Source organism: Leuresthes tenuis, unplaced genomic scaffold, assembly GCF_036924035.1.
Source record: "Leuresthes tenuis unplaced genomic scaffold, fLeuTen1.0.hap1 SCAF_7, whole genome shotgun sequence".
NCBI classification, from domain to species: domain Eukaryota; kingdom Metazoa; phylum Chordata; class Actinopteri; order Atheriniformes; family Atherinopsidae; genus Leuresthes; species Leuresthes tenuis.
The window spans coordinates 1,786,809-1,813,441 of record NW_027325361.1 but is presented as its reverse complement, the minus strand read 5'-3'; the positions used below and the strand labels follow the sequence as shown (position 1 = coordinate 1,813,441).

At 41.5% G+C, this 26,633-nt stretch overlaps 1 protein-coding gene across 2 annotated transcripts; it reads left to right on the top strand.

The window, feature by feature from the left end:
• The first annotated feature begins 1,359 nt into the window (after positions 1-1,359).
• Positions 1,360-25,563, top strand: prrx1b (paired related homeobox 1b). Of its 2 annotated transcripts, XM_072388861.1 has the most exons (5): positions 1,361-2,037; positions 6,612-6,787; positions 13,223-13,404; positions 19,785-19,850; positions 24,808-25,563. In XM_072388861.1, exons 1-5 carry the CDS (start codon positions 1,791-1,793, stop codon positions 24,938-24,940), a joined length of 804 nt encoding a protein of 267 aa, XP_072244962.1. In that variant the 5' UTR covers positions 1,361-1,790; the 3' UTR covers positions 24,941-25,563. The 2 variants fall into 2 exon arrangements, with proteins under 2 accessions (XP_072244963.1, XP_072244962.1); XM_072388862.1 differs by lacking the exon at positions 19,785-19,850 and having other exon boundaries at positions 1,360-2,037.
• Positions 25,564-26,633: the final 1,070 nt, after the last annotated feature.

Genomic DNA, 26,633 nt, shown 5'->3' with positions numbered 1-26,633 from the left:
TTCCCATTTCTTTAGCTGCATCTATGAAAAACAGCAAAGAAAACACAGTTTGACAGACAGAAAATAGGATTTCTGCAGCAACAAGGTGATTCCCAAAGAGCTATTAGCTGAAAACTTGGCATATCTCAGCATGGTGTGCAGTGTGTCCTTAAAACATTTGAGGAAACTGGACAAGTGGAGGACAAAAGAAGAAGTGTCAGGCCTAAAAAACTATCTACAGCAGATGAACAGGATCTGAAAGTGATGTCCTTAAGAAAGAGGAAAAAATCCAGCTGTGACCTGACAGGACCTGAGAGATGCATCTGGACCTTCAGCTGATCCATCTACTGTTGGCCCAAGCCTCATCAGAAATGGTCTCCATGGAAGGGTGGCTGTCAAGAAGCCGTTCTTAAGGAAGGGAAACAGGGAGAAAAGGCTGAGCTGTGCCAAATGACACAAGAAGTGGACTGAAAATCAGTGGCAACAGGTCTTATGGAGGGATGAATCCTCCCCAGAGCCCGGACCTCAACATTATTGAAGCAGTGTGGGATCATCTGACAGAGAACGGAACAAAAGGCAGCCCACATCCAAAGAAGAGCTTTGGGATGTCCTTCAAGAAGCCTGGAGAACTATTCCTGAAGACTCCTTAAAGAAATGACAGAAAGCTTGTCTCAGAGGGTTCAGGCTGTGTTGGAGAATAAAGGAGCTCAGACCAGAGATTCAGTCACATTTTAGTCACTTTTTCCTGGAAATATCCAAAGAAACCAGGCTTGGATGAAGACTTTTCAGTGTTTCAGTTACTTTCTGATATTTAGCTGCTTTATCAGGGTGTTCGGAGCATCTTAACAGAGACATTCTGCATAAAAAACTCTTTAGTAAAAGAATAAAAACACTTTTTCATCTGCTTCACATTTAAATGTGAAATAATAACTTTCATGTTCAGATTCTGGGTTTATGTTCGTGTTTGATCAGGTTTCAGTGACCCGTTGCATCTATTTCCTGTTTCTGTGACTGTTTCAAACCTGTTTGAATCCTTATTTTTAACCTGTTCGCGTTCATTTCAGCTTTAAATGCTGCTTCAGTCCGGTCCGCAGTTCCTCCCAGGTCCGGTTCTGAAGTGGACACTGATAACTGTTGTTGTTGCCGTGGGACAGAACCGAACCAGGCTGGTTCTGATGGCTCCGCTGCGCGTGACGGGGGTGGAAGGGAGCTCGCGCGGCCGCCTTCAGACGCAGCGTAAAGTTTGCCACGTAATTACGAGGCTCTAATAGGAGTGTGTTTCAGCTGAAGTGTGTGTGATAGACACACACACCCAGAGGGGGGGGGGGGGGGGAGCAGGCGGTAACGTCCTGCCTCCTCGCGCCTGCCTGCTGCTGATCAAGCTTTGCGCGCACACGGAGCTTTGCGCATCTGGTCGTCATCAGCAGCAGCAGCTCTTCCTGCTCAGATGTGACTGAACCACAGTGGGCTGAAAACAACTTCTTCTTCTTCTCCTCTCCAGACTTTCTCCAAACCTGCCAGAGTTTGGCTCTCGGGACGAACCGACGCGTCGCGTGCACCGCTGGATGGATTGGCTGTAAGGGGTCGAACCGCCGCGGAGCGAACTTTGCTGAAGTTTGCTCGAGCCTCCGCCTGCCGTGGATGTGAACAGATCCGCCTTCTGCTCGGAACAGCCGAGTTCGTGTCCGGCCGCTCTCCAGAGGCGCTGCTTGTGCGTTTTTGCATGCACGGATCTACTTGTCTCGCTTGTGATTCTCCTCTCTCTCCCTCTTCTCAGCGCTCCGTTTTTTCCGCCGTGCCTCACTTGCGTCATGACTTCTAGCTATGCGCATGTAATGGACAGGCAAGCCACGATACCAAACCGCCTGGAGAGCCCGATCACGTCGAACCTGGACAACCTACAAGCCAAAAAGAACTTCTCGGTCAGCCATCTGTTGGATCTGGAGGAGGCCGGGGAAATGGTCGGAACCCAGGCGGACGAGAGCGTCGGGGAGGCCGGGAGGAGTATGCTGGAGTCCCCGGGGCTCACCAGCGGGAGCGACACCACCCAGCAGGAGAGTAAGTGTAACGCGGATCGGGAGGAGGCTGAGCTCAGTCTGGGATTGAGCCGCGGAGAACAGACGCGACTTTTACGTGTTTTATACTCAGAAAAGTGCCACAGATTCTGGGAAATTCATCAGATTTCACGCAGATGTATGTAACGACAGGCCGAAACTAACTCCTGGCGTGTGTCCGCGTGCGGAGCGCATGAATGGAGCTCTGCAGAGAGCTGCGCGCACGGAAGGAATCCTTTAGTGAGTTTTGGCAATGCATCATCCCTGACGGCCCCCCCCTCCGAACGGCCATTAATTTAGCATTAACACTTTGATGTCAGTGAGGTCTGGAGATGTTGGCGGACACGGTCCGCGAGGCGGTGATAAATCTGCTGCTCGCGCTGCTGACCTCAGTCAGGCCACATCTTCATGCTCCGGGTTTTGATCTTTGGAGAAAGAGAAAACACGTTTTCAGGACATAAAACCGCGTAAAACCGAGCCCGCGGTTTTATTTTAAACTTTAGAAGCTGTGAGAAGATGAGTTTTTCCCCGGTGTGTTCGGGAATAATCCCCGCGCCGCGCCGCGCCGCGCACGCACGCTCCCAGCCTCTCCTCCTCCGGCTGGAACCTGAAAGGCTTTAATGACTGTTTGTGTTTTTCCTTTAAAAAGCTGCTGGGAGAAATGTGCGTGAGGAAGTGTCCGCGTCACGCCGTTAATTCACGCTTATTTTCAGCCTGTCAAACACCTTCAGAATATCGGAGCCTAATCATTTGTCATAATTAGCGCGCGCGCGTCGTCGCTCCAACAATCAGGGAGTCTGAAAACGAGAAGATGGCAAAACAAACACAAAGAGCCACGAAAGAGTCAGATTTTACACGAAAAGGTTGGAATTTCACGCTGTTATTTGTCCGGTTTTAACGGTTTTTACGCGACGGATTTACGCAAAACTTAAATTAAAATTAAAACTTTTCGACACAAAAAGCAACAGTTGGTTTAAACATTTAGATGGTGTTGAACACAGCTATTGCGCGTCAGTGACGAGCTCCGGGGTCGCAGCTGTCTCCTGGCAGCAGCACTAATTGACTTTCACTGATAGCTGCTAATGAGATCAGTCTCCTCTCACGTGCTGACCACACTCGGAGCTGCTGAATGATGATGATGATGATGATGGGGGTGTCGGGAATGGCTTTGATTTGCTCTTTTAAACACAAGCCGGCGGAGTTAATTAAAAGCTTTCCCGGGACAAACCGCCGCTCGGGCGCTGCGTGCGCGCGCGCGCGCGGCTATTGAAAGAAAACACAAACTCCCTTTTTGGGACGTAAAAGTGTGAATTAAAATAAAAATATTTGCTGAATAAATTCAACTCAAAGACTTTCTGCAGTAAAATCTGATTATTTTCTCTCCTGTTTTCAGCTTTAAATAAGAATAAATTGTAAAGTTATCTAAAATATGACTTTAAAATGAATCTCCTTCTTTTTATCACGTGACGTAACGAGTTTAGTTCGTTAAACATGAAGCTTTTTCTCAGCGTCATCGGGCCGATGAGCCCGTGAAACGGCTCTGTGCTCGCGGGGAGCTGCGCGCGGCCGCCTTCAGCATTCACAGCCGCACTTTACGGCACTTTGGACCGACTCTTTCCCTCCAGCTCCTGGCCAAACTCACGTTAAACTGTGCAATCTGCGGGCCGCAGAAGCAGCGCTGCGCTGGTTTCTATCGAAAGTCAAAGAATAAGGCAGTAAATATATTTCCTGCGGCTTTTTCTCCTTTCAGAGGCGCGTGCGCGCGATTTCCAAAGCATTTTATAACAGTTAAATTAAAGCAGCAGAGTCACTTCTGCATATAGTCGGTCCTCGCTGTGAGATTCCTCCCCAGAAGAGGAGAGGAATGACTCCTTCATTAGTTTAATCTGTTGGTTTTCAGCCCGGGGGGCCCGGAGCCCCGCAGAGGGGTCACGAGATAAACCCAGAGGTCACGCAGCCATTAACTGCACGGAAACACGCAAACAAATCTCACATTTTCTCTTAATTACGGCTTATTTTCCATTTACAAAATGAAAATCCTCAGAAATGTTTAAATTCAGGCCAAAGAAATGCGATGAAAGATTTTTCCTGTAAAAAAACACGTGATTTTAGTTTAGTTTTAACAGGAAATAGAAACATTTCTTCATCTTTCTGAAGGATTTCTGCACCGAGGCGAACCTGATGCTCACAAAATGTTTAAATGAGATTAAAACACGATCAAATCTGGTCTGAAACAGGCAGAAATAGGTGCGAAAATGAGCTGCTTCCGCGCGACAACAGCACAAACACGCTGCGTGCCTGCGCGTGCGTGAGACATATCTAAAGTTTCCACCCCCTCCTTTCATATCTGATAAAGACTGAATGTGCTCCTTAAATTCTTCTGAAATAATTCCCTCCACGAGTCAAATAAGAGTAAAAAAAAATGTAAAAAGCGTCAAATGAAAAGTTTAATTTTTTATGTTTCAGCTCCAGAAAAACAGCACGAGGCTGAAAGGTCTGGAAAAGCGGAGATAAAAGACATTCTTCGTGTATTTGATCAGAATCAACGCGTTTCTGTCGCTCTGCTTTGTCAGAAACAGGCTCAGAGTTGAACCGAACTCTGCTTTAAAGGCATTTTATCAGCTTTTTCAGGCTTTTTCAGGCTTTTTCAGGCTTTTTCAGGCTTTTTCAGACTTTTTCAGGCTTTTTCAGACTTTTTCAGGCTTTTTCAGGCTTTTTCAGACTTTTTCGGGCTTTTTCAGACTTTTTCAGGCTTTTTCAGACTTTTTCAGGCTTTTTCAGGCTTTTTCAGGCTTTTTCAGACTTTTTCAGGCTTTTTCAGACTTTTTCAGGCTTTTTCAGACTTTTTCAGGCTTTTTCAGGCTTTTTCAGACTTTTTCGGGCTTTTTCAGACTTTTTCAGGCTTTTTCAGACTTTTTCAGGCTTTTTCAGGCTTTTTCAGGCTTTTTCAGACTTTTTCAGACTTTTTCAGGCTTTTTAAGACTTTTTCAGGCTTTTTCAGGCTTTTTCAGGCTTTTTCAGGCTTTTTCAGGCTTTTTCAGCGGAAAAGAGGAATTTTTCAAACATTTAAAACAAAAAAATGAATTTTAAACAGAGAGTTGAGTGAAATAAGTTCAGTTTTTTGTGAAGGTTTCAGCTCACGTTGAACATTAAATGAGAATCAGAAGCGATGAGCGCGTGTGTGCGCATGCGTGTGTAATTAGGAGCGCTTTTCTTTTCTGTGTGAAAGTGTTACTTTGTGGTTCTGCTCAGCCACAAAAACACATTTCAGCCTGCAGGAAGGTTCTGAACACGGAGGTGCGGAGTTTGTTTTTCTGTCCGCGCGCCCGCGCGTGTGCGTGTGCGTGTGTGCTGCAGATTCAGGGGTTTATTTTATTTAAATTCTATTCTATTATTTTTAGGAGAAGGAACTGAACAGTTTCATATTTTCTGGAGGGAAATTATAAAGTTGAAATTTAGTTTTTATAAAGCCAGAAGCTCCAGATATCTGAGGTTATTATTATTATTATTATTATTATTATTATTATTATTATTATTATTATTATTATTATTATATCTCAGGTTATTATTATTATCATTATTATTATAATTATTATTATATCTGAAGTTATTATATCTCAGGTTCTTCTTCTTCTTCTTCTTCTTATATCTCAGTTTATTATTATTATTATTATTAATATTATTAATATTATTATTATTATTATTATTATATCTCAGGTTATTATTATTATCATTATTATTAGCAGTATTACCATTAGTCGTAGTATTATTATATCTGATGTTATTATTATTATATTTCAGGTTATTTTTATTATTATTATTATTATTATATCTGAGGTTATTATCATTATTGTTATTATTATTATTATTATTATTATTGTGTAAAATTTCCCGTCACAGAACAACCTTTGTGGGCCGCCGTGCTGCTGATATGAACTCGATCACGTGCACGTGCACGTGCACAGCTTGACTAAAGCAGCTTCTAACAGTAAAACATTCTGTTTGGTCACGTGTCCAAAATGTCTAAAAATCAATTCTGAGCAACAAAGTCAAAAAGTTTGAAACTTATTTAACATCTTGGTTCTGCTGCTTGGCACCCGTCTTGTGCATGTTTCCTGGACACGTGCACACAGTAACGCACGTGACCCTTTGAGTGTGTCCACCTGAAAACGCGACACTTTCCTGTCCTGATGCAGGATGAACTCCACAAAGTGAAATCATCCCTCAGTTTATTGTAAAACGATCCGTTTTGTGCTGCTGGACGTGTTCAGTTTGCGTCGGCTGACTTTAAATTATATAAATAACTTTAAAATATATAAATAACGTTTTAATTTAACAGCCAGAGGTCCAGAACACGAGGCTTCCTCAGTTAGAGCCTGTGGGAGGGAAAGGAGGCCGAATATTTGGTTAAATTCTTGAGTAAAACCCACAAACTGCTCATGGTCTGAGTGAAAAAGTGCAATAAAGAAGTCTGAGCTGCAGCTGTGACACTTTGCTGCTGCTGTGAGACAAAAAGAGGCTTTTATCTGCTCTCATGGAGCAAATGAAATGTTTCTAACGCTTCCTTCTCCCCCGCAGATGAACAGATGAACACGGAAGAGAAGAAGAAGAGGAAGCAGCGCAGGAACAGGACCACCTTCAACAGCAGCCAGCTGCAGGCGCTGGAGCGGGTCTTTGAGAGGACGCACTACCCGGACGCCTTCGTCAGGGAGGACCTGGCCCGCCGGGTCAACCTCACCGAGGCCAGAGTGCAGGTAGAAGCCGCTGCTTCCTGCCTTCCTGCCTTCCTGCCTGTTATCTCAGGTTAAACTCAGGATCTGTGGGCTTCGCACTAATCTTGAACGATGATCTTTTATTTCTTAAGAAACAGCAGAAAAAGGGCAGAAACAGAAGCAGCTGCTGACCGCCTTTAACACGCTTCCATGTGCTTTTAAGCGCTTTAGAGGAGGCTGATTCCAGCTTTTTCAGACGCATCTTATCACAAATGACCTTTTAAATGGTTGCTGATCCCGAACAGCCCCCCCCCCCCCCCCCCCCCCCGGCAGGGAGCTGGATGTAATCATTTCCTCAGAAGGTCTCAGATCAGCGATAAACTCCAAGCGTGCGGCACATCAGGCTGGCTGCACGCCGTGCCGTGATTGGTCAAATGACTGATGTCACACATCTAAATGTGATCAGACTTCTGAAACGCTCTTTTTCAAGCGAAGTCGTGCTGCGTTTAACGTGTTTGCCGTCGCTCCGGAGCGCCCCGACGTGACCTTCTGCTGTAATCTGATTACTGGAACTAAACTAAAGTCATTTAAACATTAATCTGAGAGCAGGAAGTCGGGCTTTTTATGCAGATCAACCAAAACGCTGCTTTTTGCATTCATATTCAGATCAAAATCACATTCAGATCAGTTCACATCTTATAAGTTTAGAAGTTTAACAGAAGAAATGAAGTTTAATCTTTATTAAATCAAACTTTTCCTCACGATGAACCTGTAAAGTAAACCTAAAGTAAAGTTTTTTAACTTAAAGCCTAAAGATCAACCAAAACGCTGCTTTTTGTATTCACATTTAGATCAAAATCACATTCAGATCAGTTCACATTTAGATCAAAATCACATTCAGATCAGTTCACATCTTATAAGTTTAGAAGTTTAACAGAAGAAATGAAGTTTAATCTTTATTAAATCAAACTTTTCCTCACGATGAACCTGTAAAGCAAACCTAAAGTAAAGTTTTTTAACTTAAAGCCTAAAGACCAACCAAAACGCTGCTTTTTGTATTCATATTTAGATCAAAATCACATTCAAATCAGTTCACATCTTATAAGTTTAGAAGTTTAACAGAAGAAATTAAGTTTAATCTTTATTAAATCAAACGTTTCCTCACCTATAAAGCAAGGCTAAAGGGTTTAACTTAAAGGCTAAAGGGTTTAATTTAAAGCATAAAGGGTTGCTTTATATATATATATATTTATTTATAGGCTCATCGCTGTGGTATCAGCAGCTTTCTCTCTTTTCTCTTCAGAACATGTTAGAATAAAAGAAACCGAACCGACACAAAGTCAAAGACTTCATGAAGGTGGAACTCTTTGCCAGCGTCGCTCTGTTCAGGACAGTCGGTATCATCCTGCAGCAGGACCTACGGGAGCCCGGAGGAGGCGTTTCCCCTCGCGATGGCGCCCATTTCCACGTGTTTCTGGAGCATTTATCAGGAGACGGTGGAAGCTGCGAATCGCTCTGACCTCACTGTTCCCCACCAACCGTTCAGGTTCTGCTCTGTCGACATGTTCAAGACATTTTTAAATGTCCGTCGTCATGCCAACAGCGATGTAACTCGTGCACACGTTACAGCCTTTCTGGTGCGAGCTGGGTTCCTGTGGGTCTGAGCTGCAGTTCTCATGCAAACAGAGCCTTTATTCCCAGCTCTGTGCGTCCCAGCTGCCCCTTCAGGTTATATTCTGGGTGCTGAGGCAAAGCTTTGGGGCTCTGGGTCTGAGTCTGAGCTGCAGTTCTCATGCAAACAGAGCCTTTATTCCCAGCTCTGTGCGTCCCAGCTGCCCCTTCAGGTTATATTCTGGGTGCTGAGGCAAAGCTTTGGGGCTCTGGGTCTGAGTCTGAGCTGCAGTTCTCATGCAAACAGAGCCTTTATTCTCAGCTCTGTGAGTCCCAGCTGCTCCTTCAGGTTATATTCTGGGTGCCGAGGCAAAGCTTTGGGGCTCTGGGTCTGAGTCTGAGCTGCAGTTCTCATGCAAACAGAGCCTTTATTCTCAGCTCTGTGAGTCCCAGCTGCCCCTTCAGGTTATATTCTGGGTGCCGAGGCAAAGCTTTGGGGCACCAACCGAGGCTCTGGGTCTGAGCTGCAGTTCTCATGCAAACAGAGCCTTTATTCTCAGCTCTGTGAGTCCCAGCTGCCCCTTCAGGTTATATTCTGGGTGCCGAGGCAAAGCTTTGGGGCACCAACCCAGGCTCTGGGTCTGAGCTGCAGTTCTCATGCAAACAGAGCCTTTATTCTCAGCTCTGTGAGTCCCAGCTGCCCCTTCAGGTTATATTCTGGGTGCCGAGGCAAAGCTTTGGGGCACCAACCGAGGCTCTGGGTCTGAGTCTGAGTTAATGGCTGCTGAATGCACCATGAAAGGAGAAGTTAGCGCCTCAGACTCCAGCTGCTGAGGCGTGTTTCGTCCTCGGTGAGAAGCGCTTTCTGTGCTCAGAGACCTGAGCTGCAGCTGATGAACAAGCCTTCTGACACCAGCAGGAGCTGCATTTCCTGGGTCTAAATGCTCTCATAACCATCCCAGTCCTCGTTGCACAGCTCGCTGAAAGTATGTGTTCTGTGGGCAGCGTGAGGAAAGAGGAAATTGTGCTGTTGGAGCGGGAGAAGCTGCACATCTGTGATTAATGTGTTGCAGAAATCCTTTGATAAAAGAGACTTTGGGCTCATTCCTGAGGCAGTGCGTCAGCGGGCAGCGAGGCCCTGTGAGCGCCCACAGCTTCTAATAATGGATTTGATTTCACAGCGAGGAACAACATTAGCAACCCCCCGAGTCACAATCATCTGCTCAGGGAGGAGGGCGGGGGGGGGGGGCTGATGAAGGAAGTGTGGGTGTGTGAAAGAGTTTGGGATGCAGATGGGATGACTGTAGGTTTCTGAATGTGACGCTCGCTGTTCATTTATTTAACTGAGCATTAGGTGCAGGAACCTGGAGCTGAAACGCTCAGAAACTCCCAAACCTCCCAACCCCCTTCAGAAGAACTGCTCCACCTTCACTCCAACCCACACTGGCTGCAGATAAAGAAGCTGTTTGGACTCCATCTGCTCTGAGGCTGCATGAACTTAAAGAAACTCTCAGCCTCTAAAGTCCTTTTCCAGTGACCAACTGTTAAAATATGAGCTTCTATCCCCAAACAAAGCTTTATAATCAGCACAGTGACTCATAAAATGACTTCATACAATAAACACAACAGAAATGATTGGACTTTACTGTAATAAAGTGGTCAGGGATGAGATTTCAGCAGGTTTTAGCAGCTGATCTCGTATTCAACAGTGCAGTTCGGTTATTTTCTCCACCTCTTCTCTTTTCTCACTCAATTCGACCATTTTTAGCCAAACAAAACACAATCTAACCACATTCTCTCAGTAATAACCTGTAATAACGATCAATACCCACAAAAATCAATGAAATACGTCAGGATAAAACAACTGTTGCTAAACAACAGTTTTTAGAGCCAACGTGGCTTCAGAAGAAATGAAACCTGAACCCAAACTTATTTCCTGTTTAATTAGAACGGCTAAAGTCTCCAGTTGTGCATATTTGACCTACTTCAGTGTTAATGCATGTATTTCTGATGTTGGTTATCCTTCAGGACGACTCAGTCCCAACAGAAAAGAGAAAAAAGCTTCAGTCGTCAACATATCCAAAGCGTTTGAACTTCTGTGTCGAGCAGAAATCAGATGCTTTCTATTATCTAATGATCTGTCCGTGTTTATTCATGTCGAAGCAAAGTGAGAAGTCAGATGTGGCGCTGCGCAGTGTTTATGAGCATGTTACAGATGTTAATAATAATAATAATTAAAATGCTAAACGTGTACGAGCCGGGATTTTAGAAGTAACAAGTTTGGAGCCCAGAAAGTGTAGCAATTTTACCATTTTAAGCTTTTATTGTTCATTTGGTGTAAAATATATATATTTTTCACTGTAAAATATACATATATATACATATATATATATATATATATATATATATATATATATATATATATATACATATATATATTATATACATTAGCAGAGTATGTTTAACCACAGTAAACATATTGAATTTTACCATTTTAAGCTTTTATTGTTCATTTGGTGTAAAATATATATATTTTTCACTGTAAAATATACATATATATATATATATATATATATATATATATATATATTGATATTTATATATATGTATATATATATTTCATATACATTAGCAGACTATGTTTAACCATAGTACACATATTGAATTTTACCATTTTAAGCATTTATTGTTCATTTGGTGTAAAATATATATATTTTTCACTGTAAAATATATATATATATATACATATATATATTATATACATTAGCAGAGTATGTTTAACCATAGTACACATATTGAATTTTACCATTTTAAGCTTTTATTGTTAATTTGGTGCATTTGCACGATGGCTCCAACATAGCTGCTGATGTGCCAGACTGTAATATATATATATATATATATATATATATATATATATATAATATACATTATCAGAGTATGTTTAACACATATTGAGTACGTTGTGTTATTACAGAACTAACCTACAGTCTCGTGGAATTGTGTGAATTAGTTGATGTATTTTTACCCATCGACTGGTTGTTTTATTAGCATTATTAGCATTAGCATAAGTTCATATTTAGAGGCCGCAGAGTTTTGTTTGTGTAGTTATAAACACGAACGTTAACCAGGAACATCTGACTCACTTCTTTCTACACTTGTTGTTTGAAATTCCTACTTTTATGTCAGTTGCTGTTTGGTTAGGTTTAGGAAAACATCCCAGCTTGCTCTGAAACAGCTGTTTACTACAGACACGTCAGATAAATATGCCGACATGAAAGGAACCTCCAACTGAACTGCTTTAGGTTTAGTTTTCGTTGTACAAATACTGCAGATAATACTTTACTGGGGTATTGTCAAAGGTTTTAACACTGAAGGCTCTTTCCATGCATATTGGCCCAATTACTGCCTACCAACAGACGCTGTGGTACAACTGATGCTTCAAATCCTCGTGGGCAGGAAATAAATGTGAAAGTCATGGCACAAGACTGCTGTGTTCTCCTCATCCTAACCAGGTTATTAATAACTAACCCTAACCGCTGAGTTAAAAGACTATAAATGGAAACTCGAAGCAAAAATGACTGATTTGTAACAGTTTCCTGACTTGCTGTGAGATTCCTCTATGAAGTTATTCTTATTATCACAGAATCGGCAGATTAGGGGTTTGTCAGTCGAGTTACATAGTAAATAAAAAGACGTCTCGATGTTGCATTGATTGTAATGATCAAAAATCTTCTAATTTAATGAAACAATGAAAAACTCAGTCATCTTTATCTAAAGATCTGATTTATACACCTAAAATTTCAACCGAGACTTCACGAAACATAACCTGGTTTGAAAGATAAAAGGCTGGTATCTCGTTCATCTTTAAAGGGGAACTCCGGTGTTTTTAAACCTTATTTCTGGCATGAAATACGTTCATCTACTCACTGAGAACAGTTTGGTGAAAGTCGGCGTCCTTCGGAAGATATTTAGATAACTGGAGATCCATATAACGGAGTGAACGGGGCTTAGAGGATGCAGCCTCTAAATAAGGCATTATCTGTCTTTATTTCACCAATACTTTAAGAAGAATGAATGAATGGACGTGTGCTATAGCTCTGTTAGCTCATAGCTGCTGTTATGTGGCTACTTGCAGCTATAGGAGAGCTAACGGAGGGATTTCTACACAGGCACTCTACTGGGACCACTTCAAGTTCCCCTTTAAGTGAGATAAAGATTGTAAAGTCAGTCGGAGCCACTGAGATGCGGTTAATAAAGAAGAATTATCCTTTATGTGAGTCCATGACTACTTGCTACTTGCGGTTTCACAATGAAGTGGTCCCAGTAGAGTGCCTGTGTAGAAATCCCTCCGTTAGCTCTCCTATAGCTGCAAGTAGCCACATAACATCAGCTATGAGCTAACAGCAGCTATGAGCTAACAGAGCTATAGCACACGTTCATTCATTCATTCTTCTTAAAGTATTGGTGAAATAAAGACAGATAATTCCTAATAAGGTTTAAAAATACCGTAGTTCCCCTTTAACAGAACAGCCACATCTCCTGGTCCCCAGCAGTGAATGGAGCTGGATCAGATGACCAAAGTACCGAGCCTCATGTAAAGTACTGTCTGACGTAGGTCATGTGATGCGCCCGATCCAGTTTGATTAAACACTGACTCAGAGGATGAGATGCGTTTGAGAACTCAGAGAATCTGGAATACTTCACAGATTTGTATATAAATATGCAAACCAAAGTCAGCTAGTGTGGATAAATGCTTCAGTCCACCGGAACATGTTCAAAATTCTGACAGTTTTAAACAAAGTTTGCATTTGTGGTGAGCTTGTAATGGTGGTGCCTCCTCATTCCTGGTGTTCTTTGTTGTTCCAGGTCTGGTTTCAGAACAGGAGGGCTAAGTTTCGCAGGAACGAGAGAGCCATGCTGGCCAGCAAAAACGCCTCGCTCCTCAAGTCCTACTCAGGAGAAGTGACAGCGGTGGAGCAGCCAATTGTGCCACGCCCTGCACCACGCCCAAACGACTACCTGTCCTGGGGCAGTGCTGCCCCCTACAGGTAGGAGTCCCCTTCAGTCCGAGCACCCAACGACCCGAGATCCACATTCCACCCACATCCAGCCTGCTTATCTACTAACAAAAGTTCCTCCTCTGTTTGCTCTGATGATCTGAAAACGCCGCAGTTTCAGTCAGTTTATCTCTAAACTCAGAACCACGGGGAGAGCCTGAGATCATTTTCTCAGATCAGCAAAAAACAGCAACATGTTAGGATACTACGGAGGCTTCATGTGCTTCAAGGTTAATCAGCACGTTTTTACAAAGTCGACAGGGAAAAAGAAAAGATAGAACAAACGGATGGATGGATGGATGGATGGATGGATGGATGGATGATGGATGGATGGATGGATGGATGGATGGATGGATGGATGGATGGATGATGGATGGATGGGTGGATGGATGGATGGATGGATGGATGGATGATGGACAGATGGATAGATGGATGGTTGGATGGATGCATGGATGATGGATGGATGGATGGATGGATGGATGGATGATGGATGGATGGATGGATGGATGGATAGATGGATGGATGGATGGCTGGATGGATGGATGGATGATGGATGGATGGATGGATGATGGATGGATGGTTGGATGGATGGATGGATGGATGGATGATGGATGGATGGATGGATGGATGGATGGATAGATGGATGGATGGATGGCTGGATGGATGATGGATGGATGGATGGATGGATGATGGATGGATGGATGGATGCATGGATGATGGATGGATGGATGGATGGATGGATGGATGATGGATGGATGGATGGATGGATGGATGGATGGATAGATGGATGGATGGATGGATGGATGGATGATGGATGGATGGATGGATGATGGATGGATGGTTGGATGGATGGATGGATGGATGGATGATGGATGGATGGATGGATGGATAGATGGATGGATGATGGATGGATAGACGGATGGATGATGGATGGATGGATGGATGGATGGATGATGGATGGATAGACGGATGGATGATGGATGGATGGATGGATGGATGGATGGATGATGGATGGATAGACGGATGGATGATGGATGGATGAATGGATGATGGATAGACGGATGGATGGATGGATGGATGGATGATGGATGGATGGATGGATGGATGGATGGATGGATGTTTGGATGGATGGATGGATGGATGGATGGATGGATGGATGTTTGGATGGATGGATGGATGGATGGATGGATGGATGGATGGTTGGATGGATGGATGGATGGATGGTTGGATGGATGGATGGATGGATGGATGGATGGATGGATGTTTGGATGGTTGGTTGGATAGATGGATGGATGTTTGGATGGATGGATGGATGGATGGATGGTTGGATGGATGCATGGATGGATGGATGTTTGGATGGTTGGTTGGATAGATGGATGGATGTTTGGATGGATGGATGGATGGATGGATGGTTGGATGGATGCATGGATGGATGGATGGATGGATGGATGATGGATGGTTGGACAGATAGATAGATAGATAGATAGATAGATAGATAGACCCTCAAAGAGTTCACATTTAAAACAGGAAGTAGACTCGCCCTCTGTTGCCGTGGCGATGACACAAACACCTGTGAGTTTGGCACATGCCGTGATTCTGTGGACTCAGTCTGACTCTCACATGTTTCCACAGTCCTTTCGCTTTTCTGCTTCACTCTCAACCGCCGATGGTTACGGTCAAAGTTAGCAGCAGATGGCTGGGATTAGATGCTTAAAATACCCGGTTTTAAACTCATGGCTCTCAGTTCCCGTCACGTTACGCTGCTGCTGGCTCGTTAAAAAGCTGCAGCCTTTACATCTCCTGCATGTGGACATCTTTCTCTCACTTTAAAGCTGCAGCCTTTACATCTTTCTCTCACTTTAAAGCTGCAGCCTTTACATCTTTCTCTCACTTTAAAGCTGCAGCCTTTACATCTTTCTCTCACTTTAAAGCTGCAGCCTTTACATCTTTCTCTCACTTTAAAGCTGCAGCCTTTACATCTTTCTCTCACTTTAAAGCTGCAGCCTTTACATCTTTCTCTCACTTTAAACACTTTAAAGCAGCAGCCTTTACATCTTTCTCTCGCCTTAAAGCAGCAGCCTTTACATCTTTCTCTCACTTTAAACACTTTAAAGCAGCAGCCTTTACATCTTTCTCTCGCCTTAAAGCTGCAGCCTTTACACCTTTCTCTCACTTTAAAGCTGCAGCCTTTACATCTTTCTCTCACTTTAAACACTTTAAAGCTGCAGCCTTTACATCTTTCTCTCACTTTAAAGCTGCAGCCTTTACATCTTTCTCTCACTTTAAAGCAGCAGCCTTTACATCTTTCTCTCACTTTAAAGCAGCAGCCTTTACATCTTTCTCTCACTTTAAACACTTTAAAGCAGCAGCCTTTACATCTTTCTCTCACTTTAAACACTTTAAAGCAGCAGCCTTTACATCTTTCTCTCACTTTAAACACTTTAAAGCAGCAGCCTTTACATCTTTCTCTCACTTTAAAGCTGCAGCCTTTACATCTTTCTCTCACTTTAAAGCTGCAGCCTTTACATCTTTCTCTCACTTTAAACACTTTAAAGCTGCAGCCTTTACATCTTTCTCTCACTTTAAAGCTGCAGCCTTTACATCTTTCTCTCACTTTAAAGCAGCAGCCTTTACATCTTTCTCTCACTTTAAAGCTGCAGCCTTTACATCTTTCTCTCACTTTAAACACTTTAAACCAGCAGCCTTTACATCTTTCTCTCACTTTAAAGCTGCAGCCTTTACATCTTTCTCTCACTTTAAACACTTTAAAGCTGCAGCCTTTACATCTTTCTCTCACTTTAAACACTTTAAAGCTGCAGCCTTTACATCTTTCTCTCACTTTAAAGCAGCAGCCTTTACATCTTTCTCTCACTTTAAACACTTTAAAGCTGCAGCCTTTACATCTTTCTCTCACTTTAAACCAGCAGCCTTTACATCTTTCTCTCACTTTAAACACTTTAAAGCAGCAGCCTTTACATCTTTCTCTCACTTTAAAGCTGCAGCCTTTACATCTTTCTCTCACTTTAAACACTTTAAAGCTGCAGCCTTTACATCTTTCTCTCACTTTAAACACTTTAAAGCAGCAGCCTTTACATCTTTCTCTCGCTTTAAACCAGCAGCCTTTACATCTTTCTCTCACTTTAAAGCTGCAGCCTTTACATCTTTCTCTCACTTTAAACACTTTAAACCAGCAGCCTTTACATCTTTCTCTCACTTTAAAGCTGCAGCCTTTACATCTTTCTCTCGCTTTAAAGCAGCAGCAAAGGTTTGTTTCAAGACTATTTTGCTGTGAGGCAGGTGCATAATTACTTTGACAGTATTACTTACATTCATCTTTACAGTTAAACCTCCATAATTAGTGTGAGGAAACATCCCATCAAGGCCCAACTTCTACATTTTGCACAACTCTACACCTTGAAAGCTATGCTTTGGGTTCCCCGGTGAGGGGGGCAGGATCAGATCCTTTTTTATTATCACTGCCACTGAGCTGCTTCAACCATCAGATGAATTTATAGGCGTTAAAATGATAAAATGAGGACGTGTTCAGGCTGCAGAACTGTGTCCAGCAGAAACAGCACGAGCTGAGACCTCAGTAAGCACACGTTAACGCCACCGTGACGCCTCGCGCACACACTGCTGGCGCTCTGTTATTCTTTCATTTCCTCCTCCTCTGCCACCTGAACATGCTTCTCATAGCTCCTCTGAAGGTCTTCATCTGCTTTGATCCACCTGAACTCCAACTGACTCGGACCGATGAGCTGCAGCTCGCCGCTTATTTACACAACTTCGGCGCCGCCTCGTGCACACAGCACAAGGAAATGATGGCGTTTCACTTCTTGCATGTGCAGAATCGAACCTTTTTAGAGCCGAGACTCACCTGCATGCCGTGAAGCGCTTTAACTTGCAGATTAGATCCAGACAGAACGAGGGAAACTCAACCTCTGCCTGCTTACTCTCTGCTTTGGGCTAAACTCACATGTTTATTCATTATGGGGATGTATTGTGATCATTTTGGGTGTAAGATAAAAAATAAAAGCCCGTTACGGTAATGAACTTTAAGATTGAAATGTTGTCATAAAATATAGAGTAATCCATCAAATGCAATAATAACAGTAGTCCTACAATTAGCACATACCATAGTTTTATATATAATACAAAAGTTTGATTGTTTTAGTAGTTTAGTCGATCAAACCCTTACAGACAAGATGATCAAAATGCAATTTCGTGACGTTTCTGTGCTTTAAAGAAAAAGAGCCTGGAGCAGATCTCTGCCTGCTGACTCTCTGCTTTGGGCTAAACTCACATGTTTATTCATTATGGGGATGTATTGTGATCATTTTGGGTGTAAGATAAAAAAATAAAAGCCACGTTACGGTAATGAACTTTAATGTGTGAGAAATGTTGTCATAAAATATAGAGTAATCCATCAAATGCAATAATAACAGTTGTCCTACAATTAGTACATACCATAGTTTTATATATAATACAAAAGTTTGATTGTTTTAGTAGTTTAGTCAAATCCTTACAGACAAGATGATCAAAATGCAATTTCGTGACGTTTCTGTGCTTTAAAGAAAAAGAGCCTGCAGCAGATCTCTGCCTGCTGACTCTCTGCTTTGAGCTAAACTCACATGTTTATTCATTATGGGGATGTATTGTGATAATTTTGGGTTTAAGATAAATAAATAAAAGCCCGTTACGGTAATGAACTTTAATGTGTGAGAAAGGTGGAGACGACTTCTTTGGTTTTAATTTGACCAAACCTACAGGTTCTGAAGATCTCTGCCTGCTGACTCTCTGCTTTGAGCTAAACTCACATGTTTATTCATTATGGGGATGTATTGTGATCATTTTGGGTTTAAGATAAAAAAATAAAAGCCCGTTACGGTAATGAACTTTAATGTGTGAGAAAAGTGGAGACGACTTCTTTGGTTTTAATTTGACCAAACCTACAGGTTCTGAAGATCTCTGCCTGCTGACTCTCTGCTTTGAGCTAAACTCACATGTTTATTCATTATGAGGATGTATTGTGATCATTTTGGGTGTAAGATAAAAAAATAAAAGCCCGTTACGGTAATGAACTTTAAGGTTGAAATGTTGTCATAAAATATAGAGTAATCCATCAAATGCAATAATAACAGTAGTCCTACAATTAGCACATACCATAGTTTTATATATAATACAAAAGTTTGATTGTTTTAGTAGTTTAGTCAAATCCTTACAGACAAGATGATCAAAATGCAATTTCGTGACGTTTCTGTGCTTTAAAGAAAAAGAGCCTGGAGCAGATCTCTGCCTGCTGACTCTCTGCTTTGGGCTAAACTCACATGTTTATTCATTATGGGGATGTATTGTGATCATTTTGGGTGTAAGATAAAAAAATAAAAGCCCGTTACGGTAATGAACTTTAATGTGTGAGAAAGGTGGAGACGACTTCTTTGGTTTTAATTTGACCAAACCTACAGGTTCTGAAGATCTCTGCCTGCTGACTCTCTGCTTTGAGCTAAACTCACATGTTTATTCATTATGGGGATGTATTGTGATCATTTTGGGTGTAAGATAAAAGAATAAAAGCCCGTTACGGTAATGAACTTTAAGGTTACAGACAAGATGATCAAAATGCAATTTCGTGACGTTTCTGTGCTTTAAAGAAAAAGAGCCTGCAGCAGATCTCTGCCTGCTGACTCTCTGCTTTGGGCTAAACTCACATGTTTATTCATTATGGGGATGTATTGTGATCATTTTGGGTGTAAGATAAAAAAATAAAAGCCTGTTACGGTAATGAACTTTAATATGTGAAAAAGGTGGAGACGACTTCTTCGGTTTTAATTTGACCAAACCTCCAGGCATGAAATGAGCCGCTTCCCCCGCCGTTAGCCCAGCTCCGTGGCGTTTCTTTTCCGTCTCTGACCTCTGACCTTTCACATGTTTAACCCTCTTTCCCTGCATCTGACTTCGGACTAACTGTGTGGAATAAAAGCTCGCTTTTCCTCGCCGTCTCTCCCGTCGCTCGCCTCTGATGGCGTGAGCGCGGCGGCCCGCAGCCGTGACCCTCCTGACGAGGCGATAATGTGAAAACAAAGCGTGTTAAATCCCCAGCTGACCCCTGTGACCCCCCCGATGCTACGCTACACCCGATAATGAACAGTTCGCTCTACTGGGCAACATTTTTTGTGACTCCGGTTACATTGGTCACGATTTACAGTAATCCTCTGTTATGAAAGTCGGTATAAAATGTCAAACCCTGTGGCTCAGACTCACTGAGAGGTTTTTTGGCTTGATGCAGAGCTGCGGCGGGGTGGGGGGGGGACTTTTGTGATCCAGGAATAATGCTATGTGGTGCTAACACTTCACTGTATATTATCCTAAAGCTGGTATCCGATGCCGGAGGGGGGGCCAGTGAGAGTGCCACAGAAAATGCTGCCCTCAGAGAACAAGTACGCTTTCACTTTACTACTCTGGTTGTTTTCTTGTTGTCTTCACACTGTTTTTGCACATTTTACTTCTATTTTTGTATATTTTCCCTGCTGTTTTTTCCCATTTTAAACAGACTTTTTCAGGCTTCCAACCTTTCCTCGTGGATAAGAAGCATCACATCTGCTTTTAGTGCTGCAGCTGCACCACTTATTATTAGCATTTACCCATTTTTAACACAAAAGTTTACCTTAAATGCATTTAAACAAGATGCAGATTCAACAGAGTCGAACAAACATGTAAAAAGAACGGCTCCAGATGGATATTAGACCGTCAAAAACTCAAATATTTCATCCCATGATCCTTCTGTTGACAGACATGAGCCAAAGTTTGAAGAATCTCTGGTTATTTATTCACATGTTGGAAGGAAAACATTTAAGAGACCAAAATAAAACCTTCAAAAAGAGGTCGAAAAGATAGAAACCAACACAGATGACGTACTTTTATCAGTACACAAGCTAAAAATGTCACTTTTTCTTGGATTTCAGCTGCTTTTCATCAAACTCCATCTAATGCAGGAAGATTTATTTTTCACATTTAAGATTATTAATGAAGCAGCTGAGGTCAGCGTGGCTGATTCCAAGCTTGCAGCTGAGTCCAAATAATCAGTTTTGCTGTTGCCGATTGTCAGATTTATGAGGAAATATTGACTGAGACCACTGATAAAAGCTTTTATTAACGATGAAAACTGGAGAAAAGATGCTCTGTGTGTGGATTTGTTCTTCTTGAACACTCGTGTGATTTATAGAAGCTTAGAACCATATTTCCCTTGTTGTTTGGCATAAAAACATGAAGTAAAGTCGTTTAAAAACGTGCAAAAACACTGGTTTTGCACGTCTTAGTTCTATTTTTGTATATTTTCCCTGCTGTTTTTCCCATTTTAAACAGACTTTTTCAGGCTTCCAACCTTTCCTCGTGGATAAGAAGCATCACATCTGCTTTTAGTGCTGCAGCTGCACCACTTATTATTAGCATTTACCCATTTTTAACACAAAAGTTTACCTTAAATGCATTTAAACAAGATGCAGATTCAACAGAGTCGAACAAACATGTAAAAAGAACGGCTCCAGATGGATATTAGAAAGTCAAAAACTCAAATATTTCATCCCATGATCCTCCTGTTGACAGACATGAGCCAAAGTTTGAAGAATCTCTGGTTATTTATTCACATGTTGGGAGGAAAACATTTAAAAGACCAAAATAAAACCTTCAAAAAGAGGTCGAAAAGATAGAAACTAACACAGATGACGTACTTTTAGCAGTACACAAGCTAAAAATGTCACTTTTTCTTGGATTTCAGCTGCTTTTCATCAAACTCCATCTATTGCAGGAAGATTTATTTTTCACAGAGACATTTAAGATTATTAATGAAGAAGCTGAGGTCAGCGTGGCTGATTCCAAGCTTGCAGCTGAGTCCAAATAATCAGTTTTGCTGCTGCTGATTGTCAGATTTATGAGGAAATATTGACTATGCAACAGACCACTGATAAAAGCTTTTATTAATGATGAAAACTGGAGAAAAGATGCTCTGTGTGTGGATTTGTTCTTCTTGAACACTTTATAGAAGTTTAGAACCATATTTTCCTTGTTGTTTGGCATAAAAACACGAAGTAAAGTCGTTTAAAAACGTGTAAAACCAGTGTTTTTGCACGTCTTAGTTCTATTTTTGTATATTTTCCCTGCAGTTTTTTCCCATTTTAAACAGACTTTTTCAGGCTTCCAACCTTTCCTCGTGGATAAGAAGCATCACGTCTGCTTTTAGTGCTGCAGCTGCACCACTTATTATTAGCATTTACCCATTTTTAACACAAAAGTTGACCTTAAATGCATTTAAACAAGATACAGATTCAACAGAGTCGAACAAACATGTAAAAAGAACGTCTCCAGATCGATATTAGACCGTCAAAAACTCAAATATTTCATCCCATGATCCTTCTGTTGACAGACATGAGCCAAAGTTTGAAGAATCTCTGGTTATTTATTCACATGTTGGGAGGAAAACATTTAAGAGACCAAAATAAAACCTTCAAAAAGAGGTCAAAAAGATAGAAACCAACACAGATGACGTACTTTTAGCAGTACACAAGCTAAAAATGTCACTTTTTCTTGGATTTCAGCTGCTTTTCATCAAACTCCATCTAATGCAGGAAGATTTATTTTTCACATTTCAGATTATTAATGAAGCAGCTGAGGTCAGCGTGGCTGATTCCAAGCTTGCAGCTGAGTCCAAATAATCAGTTTTGCTGCTGCTGATTGTCAGATTTATGAGGAAATATTGACTGAGACCACTGATAAAAGCTTTTATTAACGATGAAAACTGGAGAAAAGATGCTCTGTGTGTGGATTTGTTCTTCTTGAACACTTGTGTGATTTATAGAAGTTTAGAACCATATTTTCCTTGTTGTTTGGCATAAAAACATGAAGTAAAGTCGTTTAAAAACGTGCAAAACCAGTGTTTTTGCACGTCTTAGTTCTATTTTTGTATATTTTCCCTGCTGTTTTTCCCATTTTAAACAGACTTTTTCAGGCTTCCAACCTTTCCTCGTGGATAAGAAGCATCACATCTGCTTTTAGTGCTGCAGCTGCACCACTTATTATTAGCATTTACCCACTTTTAACACAAAAGTTTACCTTAAATGCATTTAAACAAGATGCAGATTCAACAGAGTCGAACAAACATGTAAAAAGAACGGCTCCAGATCGATATCAGACCGTCAAAAACTCAAATATTTCATCCCATGATCCTTCTGTTGACAGACATGAGCCAAAGTTTGAAGAATCTCTGGTTATTTATTCACATGTTGGGAGGAAAACATTTAAGAGACCAAAATAAAACCTTCAAAAAGAGGTCGAAAAGATAGAAACCAACACAGATGACGTACTTTTATCAGTACACAAGCTAAAAAAGACACTTTTTCTTGGATTTCAGCTGCTTTTCATCAAACTCCATCTAATGCAGGAAGATTTATTTTTCACATTTCAGATTATTAATGAAGAAGCTGAGGTCAGCGTGGCTGATTCCAAGCTTGCAGCTGAGTCCAAATAATCAGTTTTGCTGTTGCCGATTGTCAGATTTATGAGGAAATATTGACTATGCAACAGACCACTGATAAAAGCTTTTATTAACGATGAAAACTGGAGAAAAGATGCTCTGTGTGTGGATTTGTTCTTCTTGAACCATATTTTCCTTGTTGTTTGGCATAAAAACATGAAGTAAAGTCGTTTAAAAACGTGTAAAAACACTGTTTTTGCACGTCTTAGTTCTATTTTTGTATATTTTCCCTGCAGTTTTTTCCCATTTTAAACAGACTTTTTCAGGCTTCCAACCTTTCCTCGTGGATAAGAAGCATCACATCTGCTTTTAGTGCTGCAGCTGCACCACTTATTATTAGCATTTACCCATTTTTAACACAAAAGTTTACCTTAAATGCATTTAAACAAGATACAGATTCAACAGAGTCGAACAAACATGTAAAAAGAACGGCTCCAGATGGATATTAGACCGTCAAAAACTCAAATATTTCATCCCATGATCCTTCTGTTGACAGACATGAGCCAAAGTTTGAAGAATCTCTGGTTATTTATTCACATGTTGGGAGGAAAACATTTAAGAGACCAAAATAAAACCTTCAAAAAGAGGTCGAAAAGATAGAAACCAACACAGATGACGTACTTTTAGCAGTACACAAGCTAAAAATGTCACTTTTTCTTGGATTTCAGCTGCTTTTCATCAAACTCCATCTAATGCAGGAAGATTTATTTTTCACATTTAAGATTATTAATGAAGAAGCTGAGGTCAGCGTGGCTGATTCCAAGCTTGCAGCTGAGTCCAAATAATCAGTTTTGCTGTTGCCGATTGTCAGATTTATGAGGAAATATTGACTGAGACCACTGATAAAAGCTTTTATTAACGATGAAAACTGGAGAAAAGATGCTCTGTGTGTGGATTTGTTCTTTTTGAACACTTTATAGAAGCTTAGAACCATATTTTCCTTGTTGTTTGGCATAAAAACATAAAGTAAAGTCGTTTAAAAACGTGTAAAACCAGTGTTTTTGCACGTCTTAGTTCTATTTTTGTATATTTTCCCTGCTGTTTTTTCCCATTTTAAACAGACTTTTTCAGGCTTCCAACCTTTCCTCGTGGATAAGAAGCATCACGTCTGCTTTTAGTGCTGCAGCTGCACCACTTATTATTAGCATTTACCCATTTTTAACACAAAAGTTTACCTTAAATGCATTTAAACAAGATGCAGATTTAACAGAGTCGAACAAACATGTAAAAAGAACGGCTCCAGATGGATATCAGACCGTCAAAAACTCAAATATTTCATCCCATGATCCTTCTGTTGACAGACATGAGCCAAAGTTTGAAGAATCTCTGGTTATTTATTCACATGTTGGGAGGAAAACATTTAAGAGACCAAAATAAAACCTTCAAAAAGAGTTCGAAAAGATAGAAACCAACACAGATGACGTACTTTTAGCAGTACACAAGCTAAAAAAGTCACTTTTTCTTGGATTTCAGCTGCTTTTTATCAAACTCCATCTAATGCAGGAAGATTTATTTTTCACATTTCAGATTATTAATGAAGCAGCTGAGGTCAGCGTGGCTGATTCCAAGCTTGCAGCTGAGTCCAAATAATCAGTTTTGCTGCTGCTGATTGTCAGATTTATGAGGAAATATTGACTGAGACCACTGATAAAAGCTTTTATTAACGATGAAAACTGGAGAAAAGATGCTCTGTGTGTGGATTTGTTCTTTTTGAACACTTTATAGAAGCTTAGAACCATATTTTCCTTGTTGTTTGGCATAAAAACACAAAGTAAAGTCGTTTAAAAACGTGCAAAAACACTGGTTCGTGTGGCTGTCCGTCGTTTCTTTGCAGCCTGACCTCTAACCTTTGCCTCTTTGCTCCTCAGCACCATGGCCACCTACCCGCCCACCTGCTCCAACACCAACACGTCCCAGGGAATGAACATGGCCAACAGCATCGCCAACCTGCGGCTCAAAGCCAAGGAGTACAGCCTGAACCAGGTGCCCACGGTCAACTGAGAGCAGGGAGGGGAGGCTGGGGCTCGCGCCTGAGGGGGAGGGGACCCTCTCCGCTGCTGGACCCCTGCAGACGGATCTCTGGGAACGTCTCCCTGGATCTTCTCTCTTTCCTGGAGCAGCCCTGATGGCGCGATACCACCGAAATGCAAAATGTTGGACAGCGAGTGACGGATTTCCCCCTGAGGTGACTCTGTTTTCCTTCTGAGCATCACTGAACTCCTGCTCGTTCTGAAAGACATCCAGACTGGATGCTGTAGCCCAATATCTGCCTAGTTTTACATGTGAGTTCTGCTCTCGGACTACGTGGAACTCCGTGGTGTGGATAGAGTTACGCACCAACAGTGGGACGACTCCTCTTTCTGTTTTTTAGCTCAACAACAAACCCACAAAGACTTCCTCTGACATTTATTCCATTTCTTTTAAGATGCTTTTGTTTTTTCCACATTTCTTTCCATGATATACCACTGAGAGGCAAACATTTCAACATTTTGATTTTCATGTTATAGTCCAATATAAAGGAGAAGCTAATGTATTTCTGAATCCAAAACCAGTAGATAATTTCCTATGATATCCTTTATTTGTAACAGAACCTTGTATATTAATAAAAATGTGTTTCAAGCAAAGCAGTGGCGCAGTGTCCAACTCAACAAAAAGAAGGAAAATCCGCCTTTTTCCTATTTTTTAGCTCTTCTGCTTCGTCCTCAAATCGTCCCTGATTGAATTTTTCTAGTTGGAAGATTTGTCCGCAGAAATCTGACTTTTACAATGCAGTTAAATTTAAATCAGGCTTCAGAAACTATGAAGAATAAGCATGTTTATGGTTGAGAGCATTTGGCAGGTAAAATGATCCTGGAGCTCCATAAACGGGAGATTTACAACCCGAGAACAGATTCTCCTTCAGAAAAACCTCAAGCTGTTCCTGCTTTCTGTGTTTTTTCCCGTGATTACTGCAACCTGAAATTTCCATCTTAAAAACAGGATATTTACGAGCAGGGAAATCCTCTCCTTAATACGGAGGCCCCCGGGCCTCATCTAACCCCGCGGCTGTCACACGAGGCGTTTCTTCTCCTCGGCCCCTCATAACCTCACCATCAACAAACATGTGGGTGCTCGTCCTCCAATGGCAAACACAGGCTGTAAAAGCAGGCTGGAATTAAAGCCATACGCCAGCGTTTCACCGGGTTTTTAAACAGAGAAATGTTGCTGAAGCAGCCGTGAAAACGCACATCTCCCTCCTCAGTGCAGCTTTTTCTGCAGTATTTCCATTTCTGAGCGCTGTTACCTGACATTTGGAGTTCATTTACCAGATTTAGGTTTTATATCCAGCGTGTGAGACACTCGTTAAATGTCCATGTTGCTCTTTTGGAAGCAGACTTTCTGTTGCTTCAGCTTTTGGTTTGTTGGCCAAGCATTCCTGAAAGTGGAATATAGGTGTTTTCGATGATTTCAGACACTTTTTCTGTGTGTTTGAGCTGGATTAAAGGTTGATCCTTGATATAATTTAAGGATTTTTCCCCCTGATTCGCATAAAGCATTGTGTAAAAGTCCTGATTCAGAGTCCTGATCAGCTCTCATTTCTTTCTGTTTCCTTCCAAGCAGCCAGACTTTCTTTAACCTTTAAAGTGTCCTGATCAACAGTTCTGCAGCTTTCTGAAGCTCTTTCACAGTTTTTCTGCTTTTTCACTCATTTTCA